This window comes from Castanea sativa, chromosome 5 (assembly GCF_040712315.1).
Source record: "Castanea sativa cultivar Marrone di Chiusa Pesio chromosome 5, ASM4071231v1".
Lineage (NCBI taxonomy): Eukaryota > Viridiplantae > Streptophyta > Magnoliopsida > Fagales > Fagaceae > Castanea > Castanea sativa.
In genome coordinates this window covers 16,679,558-16,696,702 of record NC_134017.1, presented here as the reverse complement: position 1 = coordinate 16,696,702, position 17,145 = coordinate 16,679,558, and the positions used below count along the sequence as shown (strand labels likewise).

Genomic DNA, 17,145 nt, shown 5'->3' with positions numbered 1-17,145 from the left:
TATTTTTTAGGCTATGTTTTAGTAAGAGTTAGAGTTGTATTTTTAACGGATTGTCTTTTAGTTTTGTCTCTACTTAAACATAGGGGTGTAGGAGCATTTTTGAACAAAAAAAATGAGGATCTCAAACAAAGAAAGCCCTTTAAATAATAGTATAAATATAGATGATCTCATCCAAAATCCGCTTATCCTGCCCAACTGCTACCCTAACGCTAATTTATATCATTGACTTGGAAGAGGAGAGGAGCAAAATGATACTAATATAACTATATAAGAGTAAATCTCTGGACAGTCACACAAACACCTGTCCCCACCAAAATCTAAATAGTGAGACTTACTGTAAGGGTGAGTTTGGTTGGGCTTTTTGAAAAAGTACATAATGAAAAAGTTGAGTTTTTAAAAAGTGCATAATGAAAAAGTGATTTTTCAAAAAGCTAAGTGTTTGGTAAAAACTGTTAAAAAGTGCTTTTTGAAAAAGCTGAGTGTTTGGCTAGCACTTATAAAAGTGACAGTTTGAAGGGTAAATTACTAAAAAGGACAATGTCTATATAAAAAGAATTTTTTGTTTTAATTATCTCTTTTAATGCAAGTTATGGACACAATGTTTACACAAAAATTTCACAATAAAGTTTATATAACAAGTTGTTAATAGTAGGAAAAAAAAAATGTCACTAGTAGGTCTAGATAAGAACTAATAACAACTTACTATGTAAACTTTATTATGAAATTGTTATAAAAATATTATGTCAATAGTACTATTTTTTTTATAAAAAAAAAAATAGTACTAACTTAAGAAGTTTAGAAATATAATAAAATGTCACAATATTTTCACAATACTAATTTAAAATTAATCTTTGTAAAATAAAATTTTATTAACACTTATCTTTTAAATGAGTTGTTCTAGTACCCATAATTTTTTCTCCACTACATACTCTATAACATCACAACTTTAAAAAAAAAAAATTGTAAAATAATTTGTGTTCTTACTCATTATATTTTCTTCTACGTTGCATAACTAAACCCAAAAACTCTTTTTTCTTTTTTCTTTTTCTTTCACTTTTTTCTCCACATCTTTTGTTCGTCCTTATCTCCTGATCTTCTTATCTTCAGTTCCTCCACACACACACACACACACACAGATCAGAGAAGACGAACGAAGAAGAAGACGAACGAAGCAGAAGAAGAGGAAGAAGCAGAGAAGACGAAGAAGAAGACGAAGAAAGCAGAAGAAGAGGAAGAAGATTCATCCAGCGGAGTAGAGAGATGAGATGAGAGGAATGAAGGTCAGGGTAATTTGGTAATTTTCGGACTCGCCCAACGGATAGTTGAAAACGCTGCTGAACTTTTTATTTATGGACCTTCAGACCTCCATAAACGGATTGGGCGTTTTTTCCTTGGCTCAAAACGCAACTTTTACCCAAAAGTTGCGTTTTTGCTTCACCAAACGCCCAAAGCAACCCAGCTTTTACATAAAGCTGCGTTTCAGCCCCTAAAAGCCCAACCAAACGGGCACTTAAATATCATCAAGCATTGAGGGTCCATGGTTGGTTCTTTCATCTCAGCTTCGAGTTCCCTTTCAGTCACTAATGTCAAGTACATGGAAAGTTGCTAGAATTTTTGTCCTTCATCAAAATGGTAGAGTGAAAACTGTAAAGGAGAATATCCAAATATTGCAATACTAGTGATCTTCCCTAAATATGCTTAGAACATGGCAGCTTCATTTCTCAGAGAAGATAGGAATCAGAAATGGCAACCTAAGTCCTCTTCCATCAATATGGCAGAGTTATAGAGTGAAAAGGTTCAATGAAAGCACATAGAAAGTGAAGAAAATTCATATCTAAACGACTAAACCAAAACCACACGAGTGCTTTTTCATATTTGACTTTGTCATATTGTATTTGTGGCTTAACAGTATATTACAATGGCTTAAAGAAAAAGAAAAATATCCAAATGCCACAATACTAGTGATCTTCCTTGATGCTTAGAACTTGGTAGCTGCATTTCTCAAAGGGATTTCCTTAAACCGTATTGCTTAGCTTTTTTATTTCTTTCCAATATTTGCAGAATCTAACCAGCTGAAAATGCAAAAGCAGCTATCATTTGCAAAAACAGTGCCAACAAAATTTTCCATCTGTCTATGTTGCTCTTTGTAGAGTAACTCTTGGAAGTTCTAAGTAAATGGATCCAAGCCTTTTTGAGGCAATTGCTAAAAATGAAAGACGCACTTTTATGAATTTAGTTTGCGAGAATGGAGAAATTTTCCAAGAAAGAACAGCTAAAACATTACACACGCCACTGCACCTGGCCTCAAGATTTGATAATATCAACTTGGTCACAGAAATTATCAAGTTGTACCCTGACATGGTTGCAGCTGAGAATAGCAAGCGGGAGACTCCATTGCATGAAGCATGTCGTCAAGGGGATGTCAAGGTCTTACCGCTGCTATTGGATGCCAGTCCTTGGGCAGCTTGTAAGCTTAATTCTGACAACCAGAGCGCATTTTACATGGCTTGCAGTCATGGGCATCTCAATGTGGTCAAGCTCCTTTTGGGTAAGCCTTGGGTGCAGGGGTTGGAAGAATATAGTTTTGTTCAAAATAGCCTTCATGTTGCTGTTTCAAGAGGATATACAGGTAGGTAGTAAAGTTCTATTTACTAACTTTTCACTGCTGAGCATATTGCCAATAAATTAGGCATGAGAATTTCTGTCTTTATCCATTCCTAAGTCCAGCAGCTGATAATTTCAGACTGAATCAAATATTCAGATGATTTGCAATGTAAATTTCAATTGCTTAGCTGAATTCTTCCTATGTATTGATAAATTAGAGTTGCTGATGCAGGTATTGTTATCACAACTATATATCCACCGGAAAATGCTAAAGCTAATATCAGTTTTACTACAAAATGCTTACAAATTGACATGACAATAATAGAGATTCATGCCACATCAACTACGTATTAACTAAATTTGTTATGTTGTGTTTATAAGTTAACTCGTTGTAAGGTTAACATCATCATTGAATGTATAAAATCACAAACTCTAATTCCGTGTTTACTGGGATATCTAAACTATATTAAATTGAAGGAAAATGCTAAGGCTAATATCAGTTTTACTATAAAATTCTTACTAATCAACATGACAATAATATTCATTGGTGCCACATCAACTAAATATTAGATAAAATTCTTAATCAATTTTTTGGGTTGTGTTTAAAAGTTGTGAACATCACCATAGAATGCATCAAATCACAAAACTCTTTGGGCGGTTCATTAAAAATTTAAACTATTTTAGATTGAATTAAGAAACTAAATCATATTGATTACAACAGTCAACAATGAAAAGTGATTTAGACCCCCTTAGTTGATTATAAGCAGAATAAAATTTTCTTGAGTTGCTTCTTGTACAAATAATCTTGAACTCATTTGAAAGTTATATTGTCATGGAATTTGCAGACTCTAAAACATAACAAATAGCATGAGAGAGAGGGAAATAGTACCGCAGGTCAGAGAGAGCTGGTGGTATTAACAGAGAGAGAAATAGTCTAGGCCAGTGTAACGGCAAAATTTTTTAAATAACTATAAAATCTAAACTATATTATTAGTTAGTCAAGGTTTGAAACAAATTTGGTATATAACAAATCGAGTCTTTTGGACTCGATTTTGGAATGCTAAATCGAGTACACCAAACTCGATTTCAACCTCATTCGTAGCTGATGTGGACACCTGGTCCACGTCAGCATAGAAATCGAGTCCTGTGGACTCGAGTTCTGTGAAATAGAAAACGAGTCCTACGGACGATTTTGTACCACCTAAACTGAGAAATCAAAACGCTGAAGAAGAAAATGTGAAGAACCAGAGATGAAAACCCAGAGATCAAAACGCTGAAGAAGAAATCCAGAGATCAAAACGCCGAAGCAAAACGCAGAGATCAACAATGAAGAAGAAAGAAGCAACGATGCAAATCGGATTGGGCGCCGAATCAGTCGATGGAAATCAGATCGAGCGTGTGGTTTCTCGTCGCCGCCGCTCCAGTGGAGGAGAAGAACACGTACCCAACAACCCAGGCGCCGATTCTGACCAAACCCAAGCGGCGAAAACTTCAGGCGATGGAAATCAGATCGTGGTTTCTCGCCGCCGCTCCAGTGGAGGAAAAGAACGCGTTGATTTGTTTTAGGTTTTGTATTTGGTTTTGTTCATGAGTTTTGGGTTTGGGATTTTCATAAATGGGTTTGGATTTTGAGAAATGGGTTTGGGATTTTGAGAAAAATGGGTTTGGGATTTTTGGAGGCTTGGCAGAAAGGAAGAAGATGTGAACAAGACCTGAAATGGAGAAAGAAGGGAAGAAGAGAACGGGACCTGAAATGGAGAAAAAAGAAAAGAAAAAAGAACGAAGGGAGAAGATGATGAACAAAATGAAATCGAGTCCTAAGGACTCGATTTCTATTTGACAGAACTCGAGTCCAATGGACTCGAGTTCTATGTCTACGTGGACCGCCTTTCCACATCAGCTACAAATAATGTTGAAATCGACTTCAAAGCAGTCGATTTAGCATTCGAAAATCGAGTCCAAAGGACTCGATTTGTTATATACCAAATTAGTTTCAAACCTTGGCTAACTAATAATATAGTTTGATTTTTATTGTTATTTAAAAAATTTTGCCCAGTGTAACTGTTTTATGTTTTATACTGAACTATCTGCCATTAGAATGGCAAACTCATCAACAGAATGAATTTTATAAGGCCTTCCTCTTTTTCCCTTTTCGGAGTGAGATGGGTGGGGATTTGTCTAAGGCTAATTCATATCATTGACTTGGAAGAGATAAAATAAATGAAAGTAGTGTCAAAATCATCAATCATTGACTTTTTTATAAGTCAACCATTGCCTCTTTCATCTATGCTGATGGTTTAATATTTGACTCTTCATATGAAATTTCTGGCATAAGAGTATATTGCAAGGCCATAAGAAAAGGAAGATATTTAATTGTTGCAATACTAGTGATCTTCCTTGAAGATGCTTAGAACGTATCAGCTGCATTTCCAGAGAACATAGGAAGTTTGCAGTTAAAAAGGTTCCACAGAGCAAAGGAGGGATACCTTAACTGCATTGTTCAGCTTTCTTATTCCTTTCCGATTTCTTGCACAAAATTTAACCAACTGAATCGGAAAAGCAATTATCATTGCCATAAACAGTGCCAACACAATTTTGCATCTGACAATCTTGCTTTTCATAGAGTGAGCCTTGAAACTTAAGTAAATGGACCAAAGGCTTTTAGAGGAAATTTGTAAGAATGACAGACAAGCTTTTATGAGTTTAGTTAACGAGAATGAAGAAATTCTCCAACAAAGAACAGCTTATACGTTACACACGCCATTGCACTTGGCTTCAATATAAACAATGGACAGACTAATTTGTTATTACTGATAGGATGAAGATTTCCTGATAAACTAGTGTGCACACAGAATTTCTGGTTTGATGCCCAATCCTAATGTTACGTTTTGGCCTTTTCAGAGTACTTGAAACCAATAAACTCAAACTCAAATGGCATTTTCACTAGGTGGGTGTGAAATTGCCCCCCCAAAAAACCCTTCAAATACAGTGTATGAAATCTTAACAATCTGGTGACTTAGAAAGCCAAAGCTTTCATGGAGATGGACCTTAATGGTGGTTTATATCTTATTAGAAAAGCTCAACAATGGCTAATCAATTATCCACCAAAGGATTTGATAGGGGGACCTTTTATGTGGTTGCGGATTCGTTTTATTTGTAAATTAAATTGTCCTCCTGTCACTGTTTCAGAAAGGAAATCATTGCAGAGGCTGGATAAAATATGTATCTCATTTAACAAAAACTGAATGAACATCCAAATGAACTTATAATAATTTTATTTTAGATTCTTATTCATTATCAACATTAATCATCTTGCGATTGGTAACTACTTTAGATTCTGTTAGTTTTTGCATGTTCTTATATGTTTTCAACGTGTTAAGCTAATCTTTGCATTCAACTGCAGTTGTATGTATGGGATGAATCAAAATACTTGCCCTTACTTGTCAGGAACAAGGCTGCAGAAATCTTGTTTGGAAACATTAGGGCTGAAAGTGTCTACCTATGCTATAGAGAGGAAAAGCACGATTGGCAGCCTGATCCAAAAGATGTTCACAAGGACAGGCATTTTTGCACTAGAGTCTCAAATCACCCCAAAGCTGCTGCTGGATTTCCAGGTTCTTTCTCATCAGATCCAGAGATGGGTCTCAAAGGGAAGGGAAAACAAAGTTGTGACAAAAAGATGAACCTGTATTTCATTTGGTTATTTTTTCTAAAATTGTTGCTACAACAAGGAAAGAACAGTCCTTGGAAGTTTGGAGTCACTGTAAATGCCAGCTTAGATAGGGAAAATGGGAGGTTTTAAATGGTTTCCATGTCAATGCCATGCTTCAGAGCAAAATGATCCAAAGTACATTTCATTCCTGGAATCTGTGGAATATATGTTACAGTATCTTCTTATATGGATAACATTAAAAAAAAAATCCATTTTATAACATACACATGCAAGTCATGCGACAGACCAGTTTAATTACCTAGGCAAATTAAATATATGAACACAGGGAAGTACTTGGAGATGTTTAACCAATGCTCTCTTTAAGAGAGTAAAAATCATTGTGAAATATAAGATGTTCAACTTGGCAACTGAGCATTTCAATTACCTCCTCTTCCAAATTAAAATATGATCACAGGGCAGTACTTGGAGATCTTTAGTCAATGTATACAGCTCATTTTAAGCAAATTATAGTTATCATGAAATGTAAGACGGGCAACTTTACATTTATTTGTAACTAAATAACTTGCAAATCCTGTTAGGGTCAAATTTTGCTATGTATTAGCTTATCTTTTAACAAAATGCATTTTATTTGTAATTAGGTAGATATAAGTTGAGTTTAATGTATCAAGAAGTATGTTGTTTAGAAACATCAAATGGTATCATTAAAGACATGAAGATCGATCCAAGAAACAAGTGAAGAAAAGTCGTTTTATTAAGTCTTGACACAAGCTTGACAATAGCTGCTTTTGAGAATTAATGGAGAAGCTCGACACAAACTCAATCTGTCGAAAACTACGAATTCAAAATTCTTAAATCTAAATTTTGGCCCTTGATGATTTGAATGATTAGGGTTTCTCTTTCTACAACCCTAGTCATATATAAGACTTATTTTAAAAGTCATCAAGTACGAAAACAGAGACTTAAAACTCATATACTTTGTGTGAAGTTACTGTGTTTGTATGTCTTAGGATTTTGTAACCAAATGTTTCTTGATCTTCATCGTTTATGAAGTGAAGAACTTTGCAACCGATAACAATTAATTAAGTTGCTAAAATTAGTGACGTACTAAGATTTATGTAAAGGAGTTAGTCACAAATTAGAGTCATGGCATTAAATTCGCTCGCTGAAATTTTTGTCTTGTGAGAAGTTTTCCCATTTATCAACAAATTACAAAATTATATATTTTCTACTACATATTAGTTATTTAGTAATTTATTAGTATCTCCACGATTTGTATGTAATTTGATTTAATTAATCAACTCGGATAATTGAATTAATTAATCTAAGTTAATCTATTTTTAACCCAACAAATCCACTTATTTTTCAAGTGATTTAGAGATTTTTCACAGTGAACTAAATGTGTAGAGATACCTGCAGAAGCATATTCTCAGCTAAACAAACGAGGCCCCTCATCCAGTCTCCAAATAAATCAGCATAAAGTGCCTGAAAAACTTAAGTATTATTAGCTGAATAGTTTTGCAGTTGATTAGTTGGAGTTTACCCTTAACAGCTCTGATTAGCTGGAGTTTACCGCCAACAACTCTAGAGTGATATTTAATGCAATGAACAAGTGAACGTAGAAATCATAGGAAAAGAAAATTTTATTCACTTATCAAAGAAAGATTCATCTTTTACAGCCAAGCAAGTTGAAACAAACTGAAAGCTTCCAAACATGAGGCGTCTGACTATAAGCTTGACATCAAGAATCTTCTCCAGTATCAGCAAGAGAAGCATCAGCTGCAGAATTTTGAGCTTCTAACAGCTGCATCTGGCGTTCTGCATGTTCTCTTTCGCAGGCAGTGATTCCCATGATAATATCAAGCATCGTACCAGTTGTGCCAAAGAACACAAGCGGTGCTAGAGATTTCCGTTTTATACCCACTGGAATTGCTAGCAAAGCCCCAGCTACTGAAAATACCCATGTGCCCAAAGCGCTGCGAACATTTGACATTCAGTAACACTCATCACATTTTTATTTATAAAAACACTCAATATATTAAAAATAGAAAAGGACATTTATCTACCATGTCAAACAAACACTTGAGATATGACCCCATAAAATGAAAACAAGATAACGGGTTTTTGCTTCTCATTTCATAAATAAAGGATAGCAAGGGTTGGGAAATAAACATTTTGATAGAATTTCTATTTTTTCTTCCCTTAAAGTAATAGATGGATGAAATTAGCAAAGCAATCGAAATGAGAAGCACAAAGCTACATCCAGAAAATTATTATGCCAATTGGCCATTTAAAGTTAGGAAGGTAGGACTAGAAGGTGAGGATGAAAGAGGTTCAAGATATCAAAGTTTTAATCACTTGTTATCAGTATCACCACATACAATTCAATAAGTTGTGAATCATCCACAAAATTAGTGATATATTACCAAAAAAAGATTAAGAAAAGAAATACTTTATTGACGGTATTTTATGTAAGTAACATACTTGATTTCTTGGGTTTCACAAGTGCAATCTATGTTCAAGATATGCACAGATTAAATGATCTGAACGACAGGCAGATAGAAATGGTTGACAATGGTAATCAAATAAACATAAACAGATTCATTATAATACACAAGTTTAAATGGTCATCAAGGATTTAAAAATTTACTCACTAAATGAGCAAAAACCTGCTTAAGAATCATTGTTTAATTAAAGACTTGGGAAAAATTATGACATACCACCATATGTCAGAGCAGAACTGTTAAAAAAAAAAATCTCTGCTTTACCCCAAAATTTCCATTACCTAAAACTGTAATCACCACATTGATCCACTACAGGAATCTACAAATAAGCATCAAAATATTTTACCATTTTTGGGTTCTATAAAAACATTATTTATTTATTTATAAATCTATAAAAAAAACATTTGGGGGGTTGAGTAACACACAAACACACCCATTTCACTGTACTCTTGGTTCAACACAATAACATAGCAAGAAACATAAAAACAGATATATATATATATATATATAGATACACACTGACTTGGAGACTGAGCAGTCTTCAAGATGCTTCTCTTGGCCTGACATTTCTCACTCTCAGCTCCTTCTACTTATCAGTCGACTTCAACCTGTTTCATTCTTTCATGTAATTAAGATCAACCATGAAAATGGATAGCATATGTAAACTTGTCTGTGTGTGTGTGTGTGTTTGTTTTGATTGTGAATTATGACAATTTGAAGTGAATGTAGAACAGTAAAGATAATGTTATTTGTGAAAGTTTTTAAGCAATAACCAAAACCCTAAAAATCTATCAAGGCCCAAGAATTTTAAACAGTCATTAAAAAACAAAAACTTAAGCATACAGGCTGTAAAGTAAAGAAACGTTTGTAGCTCACCTGATCAAAAACCTGAGTCAGGAAGAAGAAGAAGAAGAAGCCAGTTACTAGTTTCGCTGTGATTTTTTTTTTATTTATAATTTATCAAGAATCAAGTAATGCAGCTTACTCAGGACAGATTTGCAATCCCAAAAGAAAATTACTATAATTTTAATACTATTCCAAAAGTTTTGAGATTTGATTAACCTTAAAGCCACCTGTGTTAACACACATAAACAACTAGGATTACAACCCATAACCTAATATAACAATCATCACAACACAAGTCAAAAAATTCAATCCTATAATTCATATAGGCAATTATCAAAAACTTGGTGTGCTTACATTTCCTTGCACAAATTTATAGTTAACACCACAATCACAAGTACATATGTCAAAGACATTTCAAAATGCAAGAAAACCCTCTTTCAAAAATTAACCCCAATCTCCCATATAAATCAAAAACCCAAATGATTTCTCAAGAAACCCAACTCACATGGTTGCCAAACAATAAATCCACATCACCCCCATTAAATTTAAAACCTCAAATCAGGTCTTAAATGTCCCAACAAACACAGCAAAACAACCCCTAAAACAAAGCCCTCTCAACAAAGAGCAATCTTAACAATATAGGATAAAAACCCAAAAATATTAGAAGGTGGGTCATGGAGATTTTACCTTACATTCATGTTGGGAGAAGTCAAACCATGGAGAAGAGTTTGATGACCGAAAATTTAGAAGCTAACCGACAGACCAAGCGGGAGGAGAGATTGGGGAGAGAGAGGTAGAGGGATGTGTGTGTCTGTGTTTGTGTTTGAGTGTGAAAGAAGAGGGGCAGCCGGTCTAGAGGGAGAGAGATACTTTTGAGGTTGTGTCGTTGAGAATGAGGGGTAGATTGAGGTGTCACGTGTGGGTCTAAAAATCTAACCCTTTGTTTATTTTATTATATTTTTTTTTTGTGTGTGTGGTAAAGGATGGAGTGTTATATTCTTCCTCCTTAAAAGAATTTTGTACCTGAAATTAAACCCATAATATTTCAAATTATAACCATGCTTAAAACCTAGAGTAAAGATGGGATCAACATAATAATCCTTGAAAAAATAGATTTTGCTTCCAACTAGTTTTAAGCACCAATGAATGATAAAACCTTGAGGCCAAGAACTTCAGTTAAGAGTTTAAAACCAAACCAATCACATGAAATTTTCTCATTCACAAGGTTTCAATTTTGAAACTGGATTCAAAGTTGTCTTTTCTAAATACAATTCACATAAATCGCACCAAACTTAAATACTTTTTAGAGTGGTAAGAAAATACTAGTAGTTAAAAATGAAGACTTGAATTTATAAATATAAAATCAGTCATAGGACAAAAGTACATTCATAGTAAACAAAAAGGTTCGCCCGATGGACTTTAAAATGGAATTCAAAATCCATTTAAAGCATACAAGTATTCTTTGATAACAAACCAAGGTTACAATTATCAAACATGAAAACAGCTTTAAGGAAAGCATGTCCAACTTACAACAACAAAAGTTGTGAACTATATCTCATACTGTCATACACAAATCTTAGGTAGACAAATCTTGTTAAGTGTGAGATAGGAAATTCAAATAATAATACTCTCAGGCCAACCGTGCCTTAATGATTAGTTTCGCTGTGAGTTCTGAGCTGAAATCTTTGTTATTGTTGCGTGGTGTATCTGGAATAGGCAGAATGCCTTGCACTTTGTTCGAAATGCCCAACTTGTAGATCGCATATGCAGCAGCGCAAGCAACCTTCTACAAGAGTTTTTGGAAGCCCAGGTTGATGAGTCGGTCCCTCCTCGCCCTCAGACCTTGCAACAGTGGCGCCCTCTGGCACCTAACATTTACAAGGTTAACTTTGATGCGGCGGTATTCCGGTCTTCAAACTTGGCGGGGTTAGGTGTGATAGTGCGTAACAATTGTGGCGCAGCTATTGGAGCGCTCTCCATGCCCACCTCTCTTGGCCGGTCTGTGGCAGAGTTGGAAGCTTTGGCCTGTCAATGGGCTGTCCAGCTTGCTTTAGAGATTGGTCTTTCTTGTGTGGTTATTGAAGGGGATTTAGCCGTAGTCATTGATGCTCTTCTGAATGGGACGGGCAAGCTCACTAGCTACGGGAACATTCTAGATGATATTCGTGTTCAAGCCTCTGCTTTTCAGTGTATTGCTTTTAATTATGTTAGCTGTGTGTAATTCTATTGCTGATGCGTTAGCAAAGAAAGCTAGTTTAGTGTGGGGCTTCAGGTATGATTGGAAGACCTACCTACTCGCATTGAATTTTTTTTCCAGATAACATTAAATATAAAAAAATTTAGTTAGTTGTCACTTTTTAAAACAATGCTGTAACCTAGCATATCGAGTGTCTAAAACTCGAGTTCCAAGATAAAACTCGAATTTTTAAGAGCCCGTTTGGATAGGCTGTTTATAAAACCTTAACGCGCGTTTTAGACAAAACGTGATTTGCCAAATCGTTTGGCTCCACAAAATCAGCACGTTTGCGTTTTCAAAATCCAGATTTTTCACGTTTACAAAACACTGCGAAGTTTTGCTTTTTTAGAAACGCAGATGGGCTAACCGCTATTTTTTTCTTCAGAAAATCAAAATAGCGCTGATACGATAAAAAAATAGCGCCTATAGGATAAGAAATATCAGCTTTATCCCTTCTCCCATGTATATCTTCAGTGCAGGGTGTGTTCCCACAGACCTCACGGTTCTCACGGTTCCTCCCACAGAAATCTTCACTGAAAATGGCTGGTGGCTGGGCTCGTTCATCTTCACCAAAAGCTCAAACCTTAGATAGATGTTAGATCTACTATTGATAGATCAGTTTGCTTAGGAAGAAAGGTTATAGAGGAAGAGATGTGTGCTCTGATCTACTTGTTGTATGAGAGACTAAGAGGTGAGATTCTAAAAAAAAAAAAAAGAGACAAGAAACAGAGACAGAGAGGGCTGGAGAAAAGAAACAGAGATAGAGATGAGATCTTTTATATTTTTTAAATAAAAAAATTCCATAGCCACACACCTGTTTTCATGTTACTTTGACATGTATTTTAGTTTTGAAAAATGTGTTTTAGACTAGTTGAATACCTGCTACTTTCTCAAAAAAATAGTTGAATACCTGCTACAATATTTTTTTTTTGTGTGTTTAATACCAGCTACAATTTCAAACTTTAATATATGTATTTTTTTTTTAATGAAATAAACTTTACTTTTTGAAGGCCTTTGAATGAATATAAATACAATACGTGTAATGTTATTAATAGTTTCAGCTCTGTGCTACAGATGAATAGAATATCTTATATATTAGTAGTTTGGTTAATATATTAATAGTTTGGCTAATTATATTAGTAAATTACAAATTTAACAAAATATCTTAAATAATTAGAGGATATTTATTAATCTTTGTAGTAAATCATGAGATATATCTTCTAATCTTTAATCAAGATATATTTTTAACATCTTTAAATACTGTTTTTATTAAGATTGTTAAAATTTACGTAATTATTTTATTTATTTTCATATTAATTAATTATGACATTATCACGGTTCGACTACTGTGAGGAACGAATTTTTCTTTTTATTAGACAGTGTAATTTACGCTTGTTGAGAAACACCCTGAAAAATATTCTTAGAGCCGCCATTGCCTCCATGTATATTTTTATTAGATTGTGTAATTAAAAAAACACTGATTAAAGGAAAAAAGACAAAATAACCTTAACAAAATAGTTAAGTCCTTTTTTGGAATTTACACTCCAAACAGCCATTTTTAAAACAGCTTATCCAAACGCTTAATGTAGCTTTAAAAATAAAAAACGCATATTTTCACATTTTTACCAAACACTTGTTTGTGGTTTTTAAAATGATGTTTTCGAAACGCACGTTTTAAAAACGCTCGTTTTTAAAACGCACATTTGTGAACAGCCTATCCAAACAGGCCCTAAGTCTCGATTTGTAAGTGGTGGAAACTGATGTGGAAGAAAATACAAGTGGAAATCCACGTGGAACTCAAGTCTAAAAGACTCGAGTTTTACTTTTAAGACTCGAGTTTTAAAGACTCGAGTTTTACTTCTTCTTCCTCGCTGGGTCAGAATTCCTGCAGATTAGACTCAAATCATCCAATCGCCTACTGTTCTTCCTCTGTTCTTCATCCCTGTTCTTCATCGTCGTGCAGATCAGACTCAGATCATCCAATCACCCACTCAGAACTGTTCTTCGTCTCTGTTCTTTGTCGTCGTGCAGATCAAACTCAAATCGTTCCTTTCTTCGTGCAGGTCGTCGTTGAGCAAATCATCTGCGTCCTCCATCTTCTTCAGAAAGGAACGATCTAAGTCTTCTCCAGGTCGTTGTTTTCTTCTTTTGATCCGGATCTTCTTTTCCTTCTCTTCTCCGCCTTTTCTCCTTCTCCATCGTCAAATCTACTTCTATGGAACTCGAGTCTCTCAAACTCTGGCTAAATTCTTCCACGGTAGCAGTGGAACTCGAGTTTGAGACCCTCGATTTTTGTCATTGATCTCGAGTTTTAAAAACTTGAGATGTTAGTTTCCATTTTCCTTCCATACATCCATTAACTTATGATATTCTTTCTCCCTACTGCGCTAGCTTGCAAATTCCCTCTGCTAACATTGTTCCCCTTATTTTTCGTGATGTTCATTGATTCAGTGTTTGAATGAATTCCTAGGCCAATGGTCTAGTTTCTCACAAAAAGAAAAAAGAAAACAAGGAGGCAGACCCACAGTCTAGTAGTTATCTATGGTCAGGTAGTCAAGTTTTTTTTTTTTTTAAATATTTTAATTAATCTATATATATATATATATATATATATATATATATATTATATAAAAGGATTCTCTCTTTCAACTAGACTTTTATGTGGTTCAAAAACATCCTCATTAATAAATGATAACTTCATTTATAAACATGGTTATAAATGTTAAATAACAAATTTCGTTTTGAATTCAAAAAGAGAATTCCTAAAATTTAAGATTTTTTCCTTCACGTTCAAAAAAGAAATTACAGTTATTACTTCTCTCTAAAGTTTATCATTTTTATTTGTTTGAAAAAAAAAATTTTAATTATAATATATGCAAATTATTAGCCTTTACCCAAAAAAATAAAAGAGGCTCTGAGCATGTGCGAGTGCATGCTTAGAGGCAAGTGCTATGTAATAAAGTTATCAACTCAATTAAACCATGAATTTGAGTAGGGCTAAGCTTATAAAATTTGAGTAATCTTCTAATTGTATTCTTATTATTTTTAATAAAATATATAAAAAGTTTAAAACTTTTTCTTTTCAATTTTTCCTAAATATTAATTCTTATAAATGATATATATATTTTGAAAAAGAATATATGATATATACAACTATGCATCTATTGATGTGTGTTTTTATTTATTTATTTATTATTATTTTTTAAAGTTTAATTGCATTAATTTTTTTAAGAAGAAAGTTACATTACTATTTTATACTCTTTTTTTTAAAAGAGTTTCTTTTTTTTTGAGAATTTTTTTTTAAAGAGTTTCAATGCTTGATGTTCGCTTCTAATGATAGTTTTTTATTATTAGACCAAGACATCAATTGGCTTTTAGTATAGGCAGACATTGAACCTCAGATCTCTTATTCAACAATCAAAGAGCTAATTGGAACCCACAACTTCCTTGTACTTATTTGCATGTAAAATATCAAGACCATATAAGAGATTAATAATAGGGTAAACTACATAGTTAGTCCTTATCCTTTACACCGTATGTCAATTTGGTCCCTACCGTTATCCTCATAGATAGAAAAATTCGATATGTCAAACAGTGTAATAAAAAATAATTTTTCATGTCATATCAACTGCCAATGGTACTGCCACGTTAGATTAAAATTATTAAAAAAAAAGAAGCCAAATTTGATGTTGACAGGTGAGATCAAGTTTGGGGAAAAATTCTAAAATTCCTAAAACTCTTTTTTTCATCAGACATCATCTTCTTCTCTTCTAACTCATGTATGATGGTTTTGCAATGAGATTGGCAAAGGTGAAAGTTGAAAGCTAACAAAGTCTTCAAGACTTCTTCTGATACTTTAGTTTTATATTCAACTAGTCGCTAACCCGAGCTATGCACGGAAAGTTTTTACATAAATGTGAAACATATATAACAAATGCAAAATCATCTTGATTTATTTTTCTTCTTCTGTTGAATGCATTTTTCATTTGTAGTTTCAGATGTTACTTTAAGTCTAAAAATATTCCAATCAAATAATGGTGTCTTGTGCTAGTCCTAAATAAAATTAATTTTGCTAAATTCAACATTAGCTTCTATTTGGAAAAGTCCAATAGTTGAGCAAAAGAAAATTGCCAAAATCCCATTTCTTAATTCCTTAACCTTCTTGAACTTCCACACTAATCAAGCAGAGAGGAAAAAAAAAAAGAAATATGAAATTTAGGAGTATGGACCGTCTAACCAAATTAAGTGCAGTTTTAAAAAATAATTGACTTAAATTTTGAATAGTATCCCATCAACCAAACAAAGAAAAAAGAGCAAAGTAATAATATTATTATCTAAAAGAGTTGAAAGAAAGGCATGTGAAATTTGAGATCTCATTTTTTTTTTGATAAAAAAAAATGGAATGCATGAGACTCTAATCTACCAAATTATCATATTATTGTAGCGATATTACTATTTAAATGGGAAAAAAAATCAACAATACAAAAATACATTCACTCCATGCCTCAACTTTCATACACTGCCAAGTCTACCTTAGGCTTGAACTCAAAATGATTTAATTTGATAGAGTGCTGCATAGAATTAAGTTTGTTTGTCTCAATATGCAATAGCTCTTAAACAATGCAGTCCAGTATGACATACTTGGTACCAAGTAATATTCCCTCTTGGCCTCCCTTGCTTGACGCTCTGTTTAGCCGCTTTTGCAAGCTTCTCCCTAATGAGCTTTTTGTGTGCGAACAACACCAAACCCACCCTACAAAATTTTTTATATAAATCCAAGATATCAAAACCTTAAAAAAAGAAACATATGGAGACCTTTTTTTGGATCTTAAATAACAAAATTTTAAACTACAGCCCTAGGTCCATGCATTTAGAACAAAAGTAGCAAAAGTTACAATGAACAATATGTCAAACACAAATTATTCCCATATAGATGCAAATCTTACGCTAACACATCACTCTGCACATCCCCATCATATTTTTTGCAAGCCCATACACAACCTCCTTCACTCTTCAAAGCATAAGGAACCATGTCATCAAAGTACATAAACTAATAAGGGTAATACTTCTTAAGTTGAAGTTGTTTAATGAAATCTATTTTAAATTAAATCATTAAAATAATAACAAATGATTGAAAAAGATAACAACTTTGTAAAAAAAATTCAAACTCAAACTTTTGCACTGACCAGGGACTATCAAATCATTACGTTTAGCTCAGCATGTAACACCTTTACTAAGCACTGTCTTTGTGAAAAACTCAAACCATGAGTTCGAGGTTGAGACCG

General features: G+C 33.6%; 1 protein-coding gene and 1 long non-coding RNA gene across 2 annotated transcripts; one reads left to right on the top strand and one right to left on the bottom strand.

Moving 5' to 3' along the window:
* The first annotated feature begins 1,139 nt into the window (after positions 1-1,139).
* On the top strand, positions 1,140-6,426 carry LOC142637153 (uncharacterized). The gene is made up of 2 exons (XM_075811432.1): positions 1,140-2,629; positions 6,008-6,426. Exons 1-2 carry the CDS (start codon positions 2,176-2,178, stop codon positions 6,022-6,024), a joined length of 471 nt encoding a protein of 156 aa, XP_075667547.1. The 5' UTR covers positions 1,140-2,175; the 3' UTR covers positions 6,025-6,426.
* Positions 6,427-7,899: 1,473 nt separating this feature from the next.
* Positions 7,900-10,517, bottom strand: LOC142637070 (uncharacterized). The gene is made up of 3 exons (XR_012844526.1): positions 10,312-10,517; positions 9,302-9,386; positions 7,900-8,250 (listed from the first exon to the last, which is right to left on the bottom strand). It is a non-coding gene; the product is annotated as an uncharacterized LOC142637070 (long non-coding RNA).
* Between the last annotated feature and the right edge of the window lie 6,628 nt (positions 10,518-17,145).

Bases quoted from the DNA above. Each gene is read 5' to 3' on its own strand.
- LOC142637153 (XM_075811432.1), top strand. From the start codon at position 2,176: ATGGATCCAAGCCTTTTTGAGGCAATTGCTAAAAATGAAAGACGCACT.